The following is an 18,815-nucleotide window of genomic DNA, read 5'->3' on the forward strand; positions in this document are numbered from 1 at the left end:
TAGGTGAGGAAATTTTAGTCCCACAGGTGAGGGTTCAGGGCTACAGGTAGCTCCCATCCTGATGAATTTACAGGAGTGCCCTTCCAGGTGGACCATGAAAAGGATAGCGAGGGTTGGACCTGGTGGTTTTTCTGGTTTGGGATGACTGAGGACATTTTAGAAGGCAGGTGGAATAAGGGTGGAAGCTAGATTCCTGGAAGCTGCTGGAGGACCTAAGTGCCCTCCGCTGGGTCCCTCACATCTGCCTACAGAGCTGGACAGAGAGCTGACAAAGCTTCAGATGTGCGGTCCTCCCCACCCCGCCCAGCCCAGCCCCTTCCTTCTCCCAGGCCTCGGCCTGGCACTTCCAGGCCGGATGGGACGCGGAGGCCCGGTTTCTTTGTGGAAGATTAAATGCCAGAAGAAGGCACCGAATGGCAGGAATGGGTCCCGGTGCCCGGTTACTGACCAGCGCGCCCATGGACGCCGCGCCCCCGGTTGCCCCGCCCCCGGCTGCCCCGCCCCGGCCCGCGGGGTCCCCCGGCCCCGCCCCCGGCCCGCCCGCGCCCGCGCCGCCGCCCGTCCGCGTTCCCGGCCGCCCGGAGCGTCCGCGAGTCGCCGACATGGGCCGGGCCCGGCCGGGCGAGCGCGGGCCGCCCAGCCCCGGCCCCGCCGAGCCGCCCGCTCCCCCGCCGCGCCGCGGCCGCATCCTGGCGCTGCTCGGAGCGCTGTTCGCCGCCGCCGCGGCCGCCGCCGCCGCGCGGGCCTTCGCCCGCCACTCCGAGGCCCAGGCGCCGCGCGGCAGGTCCGGGCCGCGGGGAGGGCGCGGCGGCCGGGAGAGTCGGGTGGGCTTGGGAGGGGCTGGGCTCTGAGGGGCCGGGCCGGGTGGGGGACCAGGCGAGGTCGGGGATGGAAGGGCGCCCCGACCCGAGGGGACGGGGCCTTAGGGCTGGGAGGGCTGCATGGAAGGGCTAAGAAAACGGGGTTGGGGGGGCGGGCAGACTTGGAAGGACTGATGGGGGAGGTGGAAGGACTGGCCAGCGTGCAGCAGGGGCTGGGACAGGCTTCAGGGGAACAGTATATGTGGGTGACTGGGACAGTGGACCGCAGACAAAGCTCATAGAAGCAGGGACTGGAGCCTCTGGATGGGTCCAGGGAGCGCTGGGACAGTGGGCAGGGGAGTCAGACGAGGACAATGGGTGGACCAGAGGGTGATGGGGGATGGGTCCAGATAGAAAGGGATCACCAGAGTGGATACTGGATGAGGGCAGGGAGTGAAGCAAAGGGACCAGGAGGGGTGGGAAGGGGACTGGGGTTCTGGGGTGCACAGAGGTGGTGTTTGGACACACGAACTGGGAGGTGGGCTGAGGGAACTCAGGAAGATGGTGGCAGGAGCTGCTCCTTGCATGCTTTTGGGATATGGGTTGGGAATCCAACTGCTCAGCCCAGCCACCTCCTCCCAAGCAGGATTCAGCACTGAAAGCCCTGGGGACAGAAGGCCTCTTCCTCTTTTCCTCCCTGGACACTGACCAGGACATGTACATCAGCCCTGAGGAGTTCAAGCCCATCGCCGAGAAGCTGACAGGTACCAGGAGAGCCTGGGGACTGGGGAGGAGGAGGCAAGGCCCTGCCCTCTGCTTCTTGCTTGTGTCTGCTCTAAGCAGGGGGGCTGCCTGGAGTCGGGGGGAGGCCTGTGGGGCCTAGCAGCCCTGGGGTCCTCCCATCCCTGACACTTTCTAGCCGGGGTTTGGGCAAGCTGCTTTAACAGACACATGCACATACAACACACACACACACACAAACACACACACACACCCCTGAGCCTGTTCTCCTCGTGTGAATAATAGTAGCTAATATTCCCTGAGCACTTCCTCAGGACCAGACATCACTTTAAGCACCTCCTGGGAGTTAAGCCTCTAATCTGTGCAATGCCCCGTGAGATGAACACTGTCCTGATCCTCATGTTTATAGTTTGGGAGACAAGCCCAGGCTGGAAAAGTGTAGAGCCAGGCTTAGGGACCTCATGTCCTCAGGTCCTGCACCAGCTCATTTGCACATCAGAGAAACTGTCTGCAAATTGACGGCAGTAGATATTCAATAGACAGGAGCTACCACTATTACTACTAAATGTTAAACTCTGCTTGGATACTGTCAGAGTCCTATCCCATCTTGTCATCCATTTTTGTCTGGTTGTAATCAGTGATTTTTTTTTTTTCTTTTTTTGGTAAATGTTTGGGGCCGAAGCATTCTAATGAATGCTCACGCTCTATCATCACCCTAACTTCTGTGTCCGTATTTGGTGACATTTCCTAAACTTACGATCTTGGGCATCTACTTGTCACCCAAATTGCTTGGTGTAAGTAGGTCAATATGGGAAAGATGAAAAAGAGACGCCAGCTGCTCTCAGGTGAGGAAGCACGAAAGGACTGCCATGGGCTTTCTGTCTCAGGATGGGTTAGGTAGGTCAGCCACTTGCTAGCCTGGTGGCCTGTGGTCACTGCCAGAGGAGGAAGGTCAGCTAAAAATGCTAATTTGCTGGAGGGGATGTGACAGTGCCCCCCAGGGGCAGTCAGTTCTGTCATGAAAGCACATGGACGGGTGTACTGGTCAGCCCCGTGTGGCTTTGCTTTGACTTATTTTGAACACACTTCTTCGAGCATCCACACAGCCACCTCCTTGTCCTTTTTCATCGCCAGGGAGCAAAAGGTGCCTCATGATGACATGTTGACCAAGCTTGTTGGGCTTGGAGGTGCTTTTAATTTTTTCACACAAATCTGTTTCTCTATCAGAGGCAAATAGCCTCTCCCTCCATTAACTCCTAGGCCACTGTGAGTGCAACACTGGAGCACATTGTTGGGAGAACAAAACAAAACCAAAAACACCACATCTATGCAGGAAATAGAGGCAGACAGTCCTCTCTAGTTGGTATGGTTATATGTGTTTCATTTATAGAAGTTTTGCAAATTGTCTATGAGTAAATGTTATTTATGTCAGGAAATAAAACATTTTATTAAAAAAAAACCAAAGAGCCATCAACTGCTGGGCATTATTATTTGTAATTATCTATGATAAACAGTAAAATAATTAGATAAACAGGGCTGACCAATAACCCTGCGTATTCCTCTTGTTCCCGTCTGTTGAGGTTTCTAGCCTGCTCTTTTGAAATGTTCTGCCTTGTCTTACAAATCCAGGCATAGCCCTGATTCTTCAGAACAGGGATTTGCATCAGGAGCCACTGGGGAGCACTAATCAGAAGCACGTTTTCCTGATTCTGGTCCCTGAAGACTTTGACTCAATAGGTCTGAGGAGGGTTCTGGGCATCGGCAGTTTAAAAAGGCATCCTGGGCAATTCTGATGATCCCTGGTTAAGACACTGCCTTGAGGGAGTTCCTGCTCCCAACTAGTATCCTTGAGGATGTGGGTTTGGTCCCTGGCCTCCCTAAGTGGGTTACAGATCTGGTGTTACCGTGAGCTATGGTGTAGGTGGCAGATGCAGCTCTGATCTGGTGGGGCTGTGGCATAGGCCGGCAGCTGCTGCTCTGATTTGACCCCTAGCCCTGAATGCACCCATTCATTCTGTCCGTTATTCAGTCAGTCAACAAATGCCAAGCATGCTCTCTGCCCTGAGGGCGCAGACATGACAGGACTGCCTGGCCTGCTGCTGGCTGTTATCTTATCTGTATTGTGGGGCCGTCCTGCCCTCAGTCACTCCTGAGATAGGCTTCACTCCTCCCAAGCCGTGTTGTGACTCCCTCCACCCTTGAAAGGCTGCAGACTCTGAGCAGGAAGAGATCAGACTTCAGCCTCCGCCACCCAGCCCCTCTCCCGCGGGGAAACGTGGCCCCCAGGAAATCAGGGAGAAGCAGGTCTCCTCCCTTCCAGACCAGTGCTCTTTCTGTGACATCGAAGATCCGCTGCTTCTGCTTCTTGCTATTGCTCAATGTTCCTTGTCCCCTGACTGAGCACCTCTCTGAGCAGCCTTTGCTTCTTCCTGAGATGCCTCCCCCCAGCCCACCCTCCGCATGATAGGCCAAACACGGTAGCGTGGTCCCCATTTCTCATGTAGGAAAACCAGAGAGGCTGAGTGATTTGGCCCAAAACATCCAAGAAATGGAGCCGATCTCGTGCTAGAGCTGGGCCGACAGTGCCTGGCGAGAGTGTTCTCCTCTCCAAGCTCTAGCTGTCTCTTTGACACTGGGGATCCCGGCTGCTGGGAGAGGCAGCTGCCTGCCTAGCTGTCACCTTGTGTGGGTGCAGCACCAAATTCATCTCAGATTTGGTTGGGAGAACAAGGGAAGTGAAACCGTGAGAATGGCCTTTCTGCAGCCAGCCCGGCCTGGAGGAGAGAGCACATGTTAGAAATGGAATTAGGGGTGTTCCCATCGTGGCGCAGTGGAAGCAAATCTGACTAGGAACCATGAGGTTGCGGGTTCGATCCCTGGCCTCGCTCAGTGGGTTAAGGATCCGGCGTTGCCATGAGCTGTGGTGTACGTCGCGGACATGGCTCAGATCTGGTGTTGCTGTGGCTGTGGTGTAGGCCAGCAGCTGTAGCTCCAATTCAGTCCCTAGCCTGGGAACTTCCATATGCCGTGGGTACGGCCCCGAAAAGCAAAAAAAAAAAAAAAAAGAAGAAGAAGAAAAGAAAGAAAGAAATGGAGTTAGGTTTGAGCCCCAGTTCCATGGGATCCCCACCCTTGAAACCTCTGGTAATAGTAATACAGCTAAAATTTATTACAGGTTTACTCTGTGCCAGGCCCAGTGCTAACCTCATGTGGCTTATCTTATCTAATCCTCATACTGAGCCACTGGGCCAGTCATCACACAGCTGGTGAGAGGGAGGACTAGGATTTGAACCCAGGCTATCTGGTTCCTCAGCCTTTGAGAAACTTTTGAGATCTTAACACCCCCAGGAGAGGGTCGTAGTTGATTGTGGGTTTAGAGTAAAACAGGCCTGGGTTTGAATCCTCTTTCCTTCATTACCTAGCTGTGTGACCCTGGGGAACTGACTTCACCTCTCTGAGCCTTCTTCAGTTTCTCCCTTGTAAGATGAAATTGGTAACACTGCCTCACAGGGCTACTGTGAAACTACAATGAAATATACCTTGTCCTATATTATATATATTATATATTATATACACTGCGTATCATACAGAGACCATTTGTTTGTACGTGTTTGCTAAACAATGTGATCTATGTTGTCACTTTGGTGATTGTTCCCTGTCACGCCCTCCCCACCCCTCTCCCTCCCAAGCCTGGCTCCCCTAATCCCTGGCCCTCGTGGCCATCCGGAGAGAAGTGAGGCCCTGCCATCTAAGGCAGGACCTCTCTCCAGCGACCTGTGTCTCGTAGGGTCAACTCCTTCGGCCAGCTACGAGGAGGAGGAGCTGCCCCCTGACCCCAGTGAGGAGACACTCACCATAGAAGCGCGATTCCAGCCTCTGCTCCCAGAGTCCATGACCAAGAGCAAAGATGGGTTCCTGGGGGTAAGTTGGGGCAGGGGTGGCAGGAGGCCCCCGCATGCGGGACCAGAGGCGGGGACCATCTGTGTGCAGTCACGTCCTGAGAATGGGTCTGTGCTCTGCTTTCATTCTTTCTTTCCTTCCTTCCTTTATCAGCCACCCTCTGTGGCCCAGTGGGCCAGGCTGTGGGGGTCCCGAAGTGGGTGGCATGCCCTCCTTGCTGTCCTGACACATGGTCTGGTAGGGGAGGTAGGAGGGATAAACATGAGCCCCTGAAGGGCCTCTGGCAGTGACTGCAGGGGGCAGAGGGCTCTGCCCCGTGTCGCAGGGGCAGGAAGGATCCGGCTGGAGGAACCAGCAAGTGCCCAGGCTGATGTAGGCACCTCACTTATAATCATTACTTTCTGCAAGTCAGTCTTCCTCCCCAGGCTGTGAGCTTCTTCAGGACAGGCCTGTGACTCACACTTTTGCGCATCTCCAGGCCCCTGGCACAGTGCCTGGCACCTGACAGGTGCTCTCTTGCGTTCTCTTGAGTTCAGAGGTCCAGCCCCTGGCAGGGGGCGTGGGGTGGGCCATCCGAACCAGCCCTACCCCAACCCGATGCCCTGTGGTTTGGGTCTCAAGCCCTCCCAGGGTCCAGGCATCCCCAGGCCCTGCCTGCCTTTCCGGCCTCTCCCCTGCCTTCTGCTCTCAGCTCTCCACTACTCTGGATGTCTGGCTTTCTTCCAGCCGTGAGCCTTCTCATATGCTGGTCCCTCAGCCAGGAACAGCTTTCTCTCTGCCCAGCCAACACCCACTAGGCCCTCATGGTTCAGTTGAACTGTCACTTCAACATAAACAAGGGCCTGAAGGCAGGAAGTGCCAGGCAGGCCAACAAAGAGCAGAGAGAGGGTATGACTGGACCCAGAGCCCTGGGAACACATGCAGAGGCACCCCAGTCAGTGGGACTAGAGGACAAGTTGCCAGAGGGCAGAGGACCTCAGCTGCCTGACTTTGGCCTTCGTTCTGCAGCAGTAAAACACCATAACAGATTCTGAAACAGGAGACTTCTCTCATCAGATTTAGGCTTTCCAGGATGGCAGCTGGGGAGAAGGGGAGACCAGAAGACCAGGTCCTAGGAGGGAGGGAAGGCAGGCCGGGAGAGGCCGTGGTGATGGAGAGGAAGGACTGCCCAGAGGATGCCTGGGAAGGAAGAAAGGCAGGGCGTGGCTACTAATGGAAAGTTGTGGGGCGGGGCGGTGAGCAGCGGGACTCAGACTTCTGGCTGGGGGTCAGGTGCATGGTGGCCCTAATGCCCGACGGAGTGTGGAGGGGGGAGTGGGGCTGATAGGGAGGGTATGTTGAGGTTGAGGTCCCAGGGGGAAATCCAGGAGAAGAGTCCAGTAAGATCTGGGTGGAGAAGGGTTTGGCATTGATGGGCTGGAGTGGTGTCTGAGCTGAGTCCCTCCTACACCCCTGCTTACAGGGGAGTGGGGCCAGGGCGGCCCCCCCGTCCTGCCTCCCTAGCTCAGCCCCCCTTTGCAGGTTGCTCCCCTAAGAGCTCCCCAGTCTGTAAGCAGGACCCTGCACAGCCAGCTCTGCTTTGAGAACCTGCCTGTGAGATCCCTCTCCTCCCACCTCTGCTTCCCACTGAGCCCGGCTCCCACCACCAGGGAGGTAGGGGACCTGCTACTGTCAAAAGTGGTACAGCGGAGCACCCCTGAGGGGGACCAGGCACTCACTGTCACAGGGGCCCCTGATGGGCCCAGAAGGGTGGGGAGGAGCTACTGAAGCTGGAGCTTTTATCAGGGGACCTGCGTGCTCCAGGCAGATGTGCAGCCGGGAGTCTGCACGTCTGTCTCATTGTCTCCCTCCATTCACCCATTGGACAGCAGGGAGGTGGGTTACTGAGGAGAAAACAGCTCAGGTAAGGCCTTTTGCCCATTGCAGGGATTAGGGAGTGGAAAGCAGGGCCGCTGGAGGAGGTGAGGAAGCCCAGGACAGGGCAGTGGCAGGCAGGGCTGGCCTGCTGGCTTCTGCAGAAAAAAACGAGGCAGGACCATGTGAGGCCAGGGGCTTGGAGAGGGCAGGAAGAGGAGGCAGAAGCTCCTGTGCAGAGCCCCCCGTTCCGGTCCTGGTGGGCCCCTCCAGCTGCCTTGGCTCCTCTCCCCTCAAGCAAACACTTCTGGTCTGGGCTAGGCCTGAGGGACCGCAGGGGCACCGCTTCTCGGGCAGAAGGCCAGGGAAGGTGAGATGAGCCTCGGCTCTGGCAGGACAGCGCCAGGTTCATGGCCGTCGACAGGGCAGGAGCCTCCCCAGACCCTCTGCCTCCTGGGCTTGTGGGCTGGGAGGTTCTCAGTGCCACAGAGCTCCGGCTTTCCCCCGCCCCAGGTCTCCCGCCTGGCCCTGTCCGGCCTCCGCAACTGGACCTCCGCAGCCTCACCAAGTGCAGTGTTTGCCGCCCGCCACTTCCGGCCCTTCCTTCCCCCTCGAGGCCACGTGGAGCTGGGCGAGCCCTGGTGGATCATCCCCAGTGAGCTGAGCGTCTTCACCGGCTATCTGTCCAACAACCGCTTCTACCCACCACCACCCAAGGGCAAGGAGGTGAGGGCAGCCCATGGCAAGCCCCTGGGCCCTGCACCCCATTGCTGGCATCGGGCCCCCCCACCCCGTGTGTGTGCCTGCTTCCCCCCGCTCTCCTCCCACCCCCACCCCCCTGCTTCCGGGCTCCAGACCCAGAGCAGACTCTCTGCAGAGGAGCAGGGCCCAGCAAGCCAGCCCCGGTCCCCTCGCCCTCCCCCAGGTCATCATCCACCGGCTCCTGAGCATGTTCCACCCTCGGCCCTTCGTGAAGACCCGCTTTGCCCCTCAGGGGGCCGTCGCCTGCCTGACCGCCATCAGTGACTTCTACTACACCGTGATGTTCCGGTAAGGGGTCCTCGCAGCCCCCGGACCTGGGACTCCAGGGCAGCACAGGAGGGTACAGCACCGGGAGCGCAGGGCCTTACCCCACTGCTTAGCTCACTGTGGTCCTGGGCAAGCCACTTGGCTCTCGGAGCCTGTTTCCCTCATTGTGCGTCAGGGAGACGGTGACTTCCTCCAGGAGGAAGGGGAAGGGCATCAAATGTGCTTCAGCATGGGGCTGTCATCCTCACTGCCGCGGGTGTGTAAGAGCTGTGACGCCAGGTCACACGCACCTGGAGAGGCCGTGAGAGCTCAGAGGAGAGCCAAGCTAGGGTAGCACACAAACCGGGCCCTGAGGCTGGGCAGCGCCTGGCTGGCCTCCCTTCTCCCTGCCCACGCTCTCCTTCCTCCCTCCCCACCCGGCCTGGCCGAGGGGTCCCAGGCTTTGGGGCAGAAGTGGGGGGGTGGGGGCAAGTGCAGGGCTCTGCTCAGCAGGAGGCCTGTTTCCAGCCGGGCACCTTCCTCCACAGCATCCACGCCGAGTTCCAGCTCAGTGAGCCGCCCGACTTCCCCTTCTGGTTCTCACCAGCTCAGTTCACCGGCCACATCATCCTCTCCAAAGACGCCACCCACGTCCGCGACTTCCGGCTCTTCGTGCCCAACCACAGGTAAGAGCCTTGGCCCCGGCCCAGCCCCAGCATCCTGCTCCTCTTTGCCCCCCACTAGCTCCAGGAGCTCAGATGCAGGGGCGAGAGGCCCCCTCAGTCTCTCCCCAGAGCCACTTCTCCTGGAAGGGGCCTGGAGCTGACCCAGGAGGAGGCAGCTTGAGGTGGGCTGATGGGAGGGTCACGCCATCATCCAATACGTGTGTTCCAGAGGCCACGTGGGCCAGGCCCCCCAGCTCTGTACTGGGACCTAGTGCAGCAGCCAGCAGGCCCTCCCTGAAGCTGCGGCCTCTCCACCCTCATACTGCTGACAGTCTGTCACCATAGCCTGCTCATGCCACCCTAGGGAGAGGCCAGCAGGTGGTAGACAGGGACCTGGCTGGTCGGGGTCCAGGAAGGCTTCCCAAAGAGAGAAGCATCTATGCAGTGACCTGGGGGCCGAGGAGAGTTTAGCCAGGCAAAGGGAACCCCACCCAAAGGCCTGAGGGGCCGGCCCTCCACGCCTGCAGTTGCTACCACAGGCCCTGGGGAGCAGAAGGGAACTCCTGGGAGGGCTCCATGCCAATCACTGGCCTGCCTGCCCAATGTGCTCAGAATCAGCCTCTTGTCAGGAGCAGAGGATGCAGAGAATCCAGGTTCCTCTCTGATAGCAAGTAGCTGCGTAGGGGGCCTGAGTGACTGTACAGGGACAAGCCCTGGGCTGGGAGCCCAGGGGCTCAGAGCTAAGTCTCGGCCGTGGCACCAGTGGGCTCCGTGGCAGTGGGCGAGACCCTGGCCCCTCCAGGCCTGTTTCCTCATCTTCTGGATGGGGGGGTGGCTCCCAGGCAGGAGCGAGGGGGTTGTTGGGTAGCCTGGGAAGAGGAAGTTGCCCCTAGGAGCAGGAGTAGCTTCCTCTCTGTCCCCCCAAGCGCGAGCATCCCAGTTCACAGGGGAAAGCTCTCCTCCTCCTCCTGCCCTCAGCACACAAGCCTCATGCTGCAAGGGTTCAGCCCAGGGATTGGAGGTGGGGTCCTGGACTAGGAGAAACAGGAGCAAATGCTCCTGGGCGCGTGTCATGACTAAGCCGCAGGCGCCTGACCCCCTCCCAGGGCACTGAGCTCACCACGCTGGTTTCACTGGCCCAAGTCCATTGGTTGTCAGTCTTGGGGCGACCCCATGTGGCGGATGCGCAGGTTGCACATGATCAAGCCACCTGGGGAGGCCAGCTCAGGAAGGACACTGGTGGCTTTTCATTCCTGCCCCACCCTGTGTCCTGGGTGATCTCTGCCTCGAAGAGTCACGAGTCACGGGTAGTGCGTGAGACACAGATGGGGAAGCCCTTTGTGAAGGGCCGGGCCAGCGGAGGGTGCTGTGCTCACAGTGCCTTCCGAGGAGGCAGCTTGGGCAGAGGAAAGGGCCCAAGTTCTGCCATCAGAGTCTCAGTGACTGAGACCTTGGGTTCACCTTGCCAAGCCTCAGTGTCCTCTTCTGTAAAATGGGGTCAGGTGCATACTTTCAGTGAGATAAAGTCCGGCGTATGGTTCGTGGGTCTTGATGGGGGTGATCTGCCCTAGCCACCCTCGCACCTGTCCCCAGGTCTCTGAATGTGGACATGGAGTGGCTATACGGGGCCAGTGAGAGCAGCAACATGGAGGTGGACATCGGCTACATACCCCAGGTGAGCGCACGGGTGGTCCTTAGCCTGGTAGGAAGGCAGAGCTCGGCTTCGGGGGGGCCCAGCTGGCTAGGAGCCTCAGAGCAGTGAAGGGCAGAGCTCCTGGCAGACCAAAGCCACTGTCCCCAAAGCAGGATCCTAGAAAGCCACCTGTTCCTGCACACAGAGCCCACCCTCTGCCACAGGCCTTCAGGTGGTGGAGCCCTGGCTGGACGCTGGCTCTGTCACGACTCACTGCACAGCCCTGACCAGGCCCTGCCCTGGGTCTGTCTCCCCACCTCTGCAGTGAGTGGGGTATCTTTGAGGGCCTCTCAGGTTCCCCAGAGGACCCTTGGCCCTCGCTGAGATGGCCTCACTGATGTCATCCCTTACTGACCTCCGGCCCAGATGGAGCTGGAGGCCATGGGCCCCTCAGTGCCCTCTGTGATCCTGGACGAGGACGGCAACATGATCGACAGCCGCCTGCCCTCGGGGGAGCCCCTCCAGTTTGTGTTTGAGGAGATCAAGTGGCAGCAGGAGCTGAGCTGGGAGGAGGCCACCCGGCGCCTGGAGGTGGCCATGTACCCCTTCAAGAAGGTGAGGCGGGTCAGGCTCCCCGGGCCGGAGCCGGAGCTGGGGGAGCAGCAGGTGGGCCCTGGGCGTGGGGTCTGGGCAGGGCTGCTGCTGAGCCTGCCTCCCTGTGGGCCCAGCCTGGGTTGGGGAGCCTCCCATTTGCCCTTCAGAACTTGGAGGAGGCATCCCCTGGGCTCAGCATCACCCCTTCACCCCGACACACACACCACACACACAGCAAACGTACAGACATATATACACACACATGCAGTCACACTACCCGCACACACATACGTACACACACTGCCAACACACCCACGTACACATCACACACTCAGCCCCTGACTGGGATACCAGCCGCACACAATAGCTTCTCTCCGTCTCGACTTGGCCCCAGGTCACCTACCTGCCGTTTACCGAGGCCTTTGAGCAAGCCCAGGCCAAGAACAAGCTGGTGCACTCAATCCTGCTGTGGGGGGCCCTGGACGACCAGTCCTGCTGAGGTGAGGGACACCCCGCCAGTCTGAGGGGAGAATGGGGGGGTGGGTTTCACACCTCGTGGGTGCAGGAGGTTCTAAGAGCAGTGGAACTCTCCTACCTGAGCACAAGGGACTCAGGGCGACATGGGGCAGGGGTGTGGGGTGAGGGCTTCGGGGGTTCTGTGCTAAGCTCGGAGGAGGCTGCTGGACACAGTAGAAGAGCCCAGATTGGCCATTTTCAGCTTAGAGACCTTGGCCAAGTGACTTTCCTTCCCTGAGCCTGTTTTCTCAGCAGTGAGGGGGTAACATTCACCCAGAGTATGTGAAAAGAGGCATGAAAGTGCCTGTGCTCTGTAAAGTGTTGCACACGTGTGAGAGAAGGTAGTGCCAGAGGCTGGGCTGCATTCGCTCATTCACAAAATTCAGTGGAGACCTGCTGGGTGCAAAGTTCTTTGGGTGCCTGACAGTGGGTTCAAAGATGAGCAAACAGCAGCCGTACCCTCATCCAGCCAATCAGCAAACATCCTGGGCCCCTCCTGTGCCAAGCCGTAGGCTAGGTGCTGGGTATCTTGCATTAAGGAAGTCAGAAGCAGTCCCTGTCCTCAGGGAGCACACAGTGTGTGCAGAAGGCAGACACTGAATGAATAAGTACAAGCGTGGTGAGTTTACACAAGGCAAGGTGCAAGTGTGTAACAGGAGGGCAGGGAAGGCTTCTTAGAGAAAGTGACATTTAAGCTGAGACTTTGAAGGATGAGGAGGAGTTTGCCAAGTAACAGGGAGGAAGTGTTTTAGGTAAGAGAATAATCTGTGCAAAGGCCCTGGGGCCCAGAGTTTAATGAGTTTAAGAAACTGTCACTGTGCAAGCCGCTGGGCCAGGTAGGCCCCCACCCCAGGCCTCGGCCTAGGATGCTAGTATGTTGTTGATGTTAATTATGGCTCCCATTTATTCAGCACCTCCTCTGTAGTGCACGCTTTGAGTCTGCCATTTCACCTGGCGACATAGACCATTCTACAGTCCACAAGGTTTATGGCTGAGAGAAAACCCAGTATGACATGTGGGGTGCCTCAGCCACCCAGCCTTGCCTCTCCCCAAACAGGTTCAGGGCGGACTCTCCGGGAGACTGTCCTGGAAAGTTCGCCCATCCTCACCCTTCTCAACGAGAGCTTCATCAGCACCTGGTCCCTGGTGAAAGAGCTGGAGGACCTGCAGGTGAGTGGCAGGTGGGTGGGAAGAGCCCCACGGGAGCCCCTGGGACAGCGCTGGGAGCGGAGGCATCAGGAATGTGCCCAACTGTCCCTGTAGAACAACCAGGAGAACCCATCCCACAAGAAGCTGGCTGGCCTGCACCTGGAGAAGTACAGCTTCCCCGTGGAGATGATGATCTGCCTGCCCAATGGCACCGTGGTAGGTCCCCCGCCCCCTGTACCCAGCCCTGGGCCAGGCGCCGTGCAGCAGAGGAAGCAGCAAACTAGGGGCAGGGCTTACAGACCCCATCGGCTCCAGGCCCAGCTCTGCCACTTCCTGGCTGGTCCCTTAGCCGGTCTGAGCCTCACTTATCCCCTGATGTTCCCTCGGCCTGCTTCGTGCAGGTGTTGGGACACTCCCTCAGAAGGGGGACCTCAATAGCACTTTGGGGGCCTGGCAGCAACAGGTACAGTCTAGCAGCAGAGTGGACAGGAACGCGACCTGGCAGGGAAAAGCCTGCCCCAGACCCTGGCGGCCAGCCCTGGGGAGGGCGGGGCAGGACTTGTGACAGCAGAGAAGACCCCTCATGCAGCACTCACGCCCTCCGCTGGATTCTCCCAGAAGCTTTGGGAGATAGAGGATCATGAAGGCTGGTTTTACAAACATGGTTACAGGCTCAGAAAGGTTCAGAGACTTGGCAAAAGCTGCATGATTAAGTATAAGCTGGGTTTGAAAACAGGTGCCCATGGTGTTCCCGTCATGGTGCATCGGAAGTGAATCCAACTAGGAGCCACGAGATTGCAGGTTCCATCCCTGGCCTCGCTCAGTGGGTTAAGAATCCGGCGTTGCCGTGAGCTGTGGTGTAGGTCGCAGACGCAGCTTGGATCTGGCATTGCTGTGGCTCTGGCATAGGCTGGTGGCTATAGCTCCGATTAGACCCCTAGCCTGGGAACCTCCATATGCCGCCAGTGTGGCCCTAAAAGGACAAAAGACCAAAAAAAAAAAAAAAAAAACAGGTACCCACACGTGAGCCTCAGCATCTCCTACTCTTCTGATGGAAGCCACCCCTTATCTTCTAAGTCCTAAGGAATGGGCAGTGAGGGGCTGGGCGATGTAGGGGGGTGGGGAGCTGTGCAGGAGCAAGAGCTGGGGCTGCCCTGGAAGTACGGGCTTGGCGGTGAGAAAGAGGGCACCAGCCAGGGGCCTTCTGCCTCAAGCTCAGGAGGAAAGGGCTGGGGGAACCGGCCAGCTCACACCCGTTCATGGCGCCCACCGTGGGCCACAGGCTCTGGGATCTTGGAGCTGGGCAGATCGGACCCCGCCTGGGCAGCAAGTGCAGATGCCCCACTTGTTGACCTGTTTGTGCCTTTACTAGGCACCTGCCCTTAAGGTGCCCGCTAGCTGGACATGGAGGCTGCAGGGCACACAGCCTGGGTGGGCGGAGGAGCATTTTGACAGAAGTGAGCATGCATGGGGTTACAGAAACAGAGGAGAGAGGGTGCGGCAGGAGGCAGGGAGGGAAAGGTGATAGTCAGAGGTGTTGGGTTTTCGCCTGGCGGGCAAGGTGTGGAGGCCTGGAGTCAGAGGTGAGCAGGCGAGGCAAGGGGAACGCTCCTCACCAGTCCTCCTCGCAGGTTCACCACATCAACGCCAACTACTTCTTGGACATCACCTCCATGAAGCCCCAGGACATCGAGAACAATGTCTTCAGCTTCTCGTCCACTTTTGAAGACCCGTCCACAGCCACATACATGCAGTTCCTGCAGGAGGGCCTTCGCCGCGGCCTGCCTCTCCTCCAGCCCTAGTGTGCCCGCCTGGCCCAGCCATGAGAAGCCAGGCTGGACGGGGGCCGCTCGGCCCCTCTGCCCCGAGGTCCTCACACATTTCACACGGCAGGCCCTCCCACTGCACCTGTCAGGCGCCTGTGGGCCCGGGGTCAGCCAAGGGTGGCATCCGAGCTTTGCCTCAATGATGAGGAGACAAGGGATCTTGGGCTGACCAGGTGGGGGGATCTCTAGCTCCAGCTGCCAACATCAGCTTTTTACTGCCTGCCTGGCTCCAGAAGCTGCTCAGGGGCCCCCAAGCAGGGCCTGGGGGCATCTCCCTGGACCACACCCACTCAGGCATATGGCCCAGGCCCTTGAGGGGTAAACAGGAGGAAAGAGTGGGTGCTGGGAAGAAAGGGCCACCTCTCTCTCCTAACTCTCCCCTCTCCCAGAAGAAACATCCAGAAGCCCTGGCCTGGGGGTGGGGGAGGCTATCAAGGAAGCACTCCTGTTTGTCTGGAGCCTTCTTGCCGTAGCCCTGGCTCCGTCCTGTGCCAGTGGGGTCGGTCTTAGGGGAGAGAACCTTCTGGAAGCTGCAGGACGGAACCCTCCTTCAGAAGGGGAGGTCACACTGTGCCCCTGTTGCTCCCAAGATGGTTCATGTGCGACCTGATGACAGGACCCCAGAACCTATTTTAGGACTTGCTGGAGGCCAGCTCTCTGGGGGAGGTTTACTGTGAAGTAGGCTCCTTGGCACGGAGTCCGCGGTGGCCCAGGACCACAGCAGCCCTACCACCCACCCTAGCGCAGGTCACAGTAGGACTGCTAGAGCCAGTGTCCCCACAATACCAACTCCTGCCCCTCGGACCGCAACCCCACAGAAGTGCAGCCCCCCCAAGGAACACAGCCTCCCCCAGAGCTGGCGTTGTCCCGGCCCTCGGGCCACCCAGAGCAGCTTGTCCACCACTGAGAGGCCGCCGACTCTCTCTGGCCACTCTAGGGCCTTGGCCCACATCCTAAGCCACTGACTATAGCCAGTCTCTTTTTTATACATGGAAAAAAAGTGTTTTTATGTGAACTTTCTCACGGTTTGTATGTATTTTTGATATAGCCCTGGCACAGAGGAGAAAGAAGGGGGCCATGGTATCCCCAGCAGCCGCCCCATGATTGCTGGATCTGAAAGCCTCGGTGGGTCCAGCTTGATGTCTTTGCAGTTGCTCCTGCGGGAAGAAATATCCCTCTCTTCCTTCTCCTCTTCCAGCTTTTTAAAAATAGTCCTCAGAGAGTCATTATACCCCCAGCTCTCTCCTTGTTCTCCACAAGGGGCCTTGGGCTTCCTTGGGCTTTCATCAAGCCTGCTCCCCCTCCCCTAACGCACGGGGGCCTCCCTCTTAAACCTGGAAGGGAAGGAAGGCAGACGTTCCCCCAGATGCGCCCCAGGCCTCTGCCTGCCACACCGAGTCCTCCTCACAGACGTCTTGTTCTCAATGTTGTCATCAAGTACCATCGTAATGGCCAGCTGTCAAGAGTCTAAGACAGTCTGTCTAAGGCACTTTAAGATTACAGGTATTTCGCGCATGGAATCCTAGTTGGATATTAATCATTCCCATTTTGCAGTTGAAGAAACTGGGTCTCAGGAAAGTGAAGTGACTTGCCCAAGGCCCCTCAGCAGTAGAGTTGAAATTCAGCCTGTATCTTGATGTTGGACTGTTTTGTCTTGCACTGTGCCCTCTGCTCCTCTCCCCTCTGCCTGTTTTCACTGAGGTGAAAAAAAGAAATCCTTTCAAATCAAAATGTCTCATTCTTCTCTGTTCTCCAGAGCAAATGAGGCATGAGCCACAAGCTCAGCCAGGTTTGTTTGTTTGTTTTGCTTTTTTGGGTCACATCTGCAGCATGTGGAAGTTCCCAGGCTAGGGGTCTAATCGGAGCTGTAGCCACCGGCCTATACCACAGCCACAGCAACATCAGAACCAAGCCATGTCTGCGACCTACACCACAGCTCACGGCAACGCCGGATTCTTAACCCACTGAGCGAGGCCAGGGATGGAACCCACATCCTCATGGATACAATGGGAACTCCTCAGCCATGTTCTTTGTATCCCTTCTGGGAGGCAGTGTTTCCATGCTGCTTACAGGGGGCGGGGAGGGGGACGCTAAGTCTGTCTCAGTGCTTCTAAGCATGGGTGGCAGCAGCCTGTCCCACAAGCCATCTGGTGTGAGCAGAGGTTCAGCCCTCCCGCTCAGCGGGCTCTTCCCCTGGACTAGTCTGGGAGGGCCGGCCCGTGTTGAGCAGCCCTTGTCCCATGGAAGGTGATGATTGCCTGGGCTTTCTGCATCCTCACCTGAGGCCTCTGCCCGACCTCCACTATGTCTTAAGGCTCATGGTGGGGAAGGGCTCCCAGCTGTCCGCCTGTTACCCTTCTGCCACTTCCCTCCCCTGTCCCCAACATGTCCTACAATACAACTGGAGAGATTGGAGTGGTTCTAAGTGCCTTTTCTTTGACCTGGATGTTCAGTTCTGTCCTTGGTCCCACTCCTTTGCTGGGATTGGCTTGGCAGATGGGCAAGGGAGCATGGCTGGACTACCTTCTGCTGTCTTATTTGTCACTAGAAGGCTTAAGTGACTTGCTCAAAATAAGTTTGTAAGAAATCCCCCATGTAGTTAAGCTGTAGGTCAAGAATCCAACCACAGAGGTTTGAGTTTGATCCCCGGCCGGTGCAGTGAATTAAGGGATCTGGCATTGCCCAGGCTATATAGCATAGGTCACAGATGGGGCTGGGATTTGATCTATGGCCCAGAAATTTTCATTTGCCCCAGGTGTGGCCATAAAATAAATAGGAAAAAAAATTGTTATAGGCTTCATAGTACAACTTAATTATTTTTAGAAACTGATGCTCTGTGTTGAGAAAGATTCTGAAGTTAAAGCCATCATGTTAGAATTAGAGCCTGAGACAGGCATTAGCTAATTCTTTTTTGAGGGTAATTCTTATTTGAGGGTGGGACCATTAAGAGAAACTTGTAAAAGAAGGATTGGAGTAGAATGGGAAAAGGAAAACCCTTGAGCAGAGATCGAGTCTCAGAGCCAAGTCTTGGCCAGATTGCTGGTGCAGGGCTCTGGAGCATAACCCACACTGCCATCCAAACTGGCCTCTTGTACCCTTTAGTAGTCATTGGCTTATGGGGTAGAGTAACTTCCCAGGTTAGGGCTTCCATTCTCCCTCCTGCAAGGGCAATTTTCTGGAAAATGGGGCAGCTGTGAGCAGCCAGTAGAGTTGCTGGGGGATGATTCACTGGTTGGGTAAAAGGGATCTTCATGAAGAACCAAGATAGCATCTGTCACACCAAGGAAAGGCAACTAGAGCGAATTCGCAAGATCTGCCATTGCCCAGGACAGGAAAGTAATGGTTAAAGCATGTTTGTCATCCTGGAAAGAGGGTTGGAAATGGAAGCCAAATTTCATCATTTAAAATATGGTGGGATCAGGGTGGACACCGTCTCTGACCACGGCCAGCTACAGAGTTTACAGGATCAGTGCAAAATGAAAACGCAGGGCCTTTGTTGAAAAAAAAAAAAAATTGTTGTTAATTTCAAGAGGGCAACAGCAGGCACCAATTAGTCTGAGCGTGAGGCCTGTGTGAATGCACAGCTTCTCTCCCCAAGAAGCCAGTCTGTCTCTGGCAGCTAGGACTTGCAACCAAAGAACTATAGCCTGGAAGCCAAGCACAGCCACGTGTTGAGGTCAGATGAGGACATGTGACCCAGGCCTGGATGTCATGGAGACCAGGACTCTGAGGCTTTGAGCACAAAGAGGGAGTGGGTGAGTGAGTCTGGAAGGAATGTGAGTCTCTTTCCCAAAGCATCTGGTGTCTTGCCAGTCTAGCCATCTGATCATCCAACTCACTGAGTATACCTGTGTGTGTCTTTGTGATATACCTAACTGCTAAAATAGAAGAAAGCTACAAAGCCCTGGAGAGCAGAGTCAGAGGAAGAAAGGCCCATTCTTGCCGCAGAGAAGACTGTAGAGGGTCTTGGCTGGGAAGTATGAACTGTGAAGCCACCAGGGCGAGATGGGGCAAAGCAAGCACTAAATCTGGGGCCTTGGATGCCAGAGGGAGGATTCTGAAGTTTGCACTACAGTTGGGAAGAGCAAACACCGATCAATGTGGGGGCCAAGCAGCAACACAGGCCCTT

At 57.2% G+C, this 18,815-nt stretch overlaps 1 protein-coding gene across 1 annotated transcript; it reads left to right on the forward strand.

The window, feature by feature from the left end:
• SELENON (selenoprotein N) lies at positions 603-16,417 on the forward strand. Its single transcript, XM_021095600.1, has 13 exons — positions 603-772; positions 927-936; positions 1,444-1,564; positions 5,329-5,462; positions 7,809-8,021; positions 8,221-8,345; positions 8,852-8,989; positions 10,562-10,643; positions 11,028-11,216; positions 11,590-11,695; positions 12,769-12,881; positions 12,975-13,076; positions 14,492-16,417. Exons 1-13 carry the CDS (start codon positions 603-605, stop codon positions 14,660-14,662), a joined length of 1,674 nt encoding a protein of 557 aa, XP_020951259.1. The 3' UTR covers positions 14,663-16,417.

This window comes from Sus scrofa, chromosome 6 (assembly GCF_000003025.6).
Source record: "Sus scrofa isolate TJ Tabasco breed Duroc chromosome 6, Sscrofa11.1, whole genome shotgun sequence".
NCBI lineage: Eukaryota > Metazoa > Chordata > Mammalia > Artiodactyla > Suidae > Sus > Sus scrofa.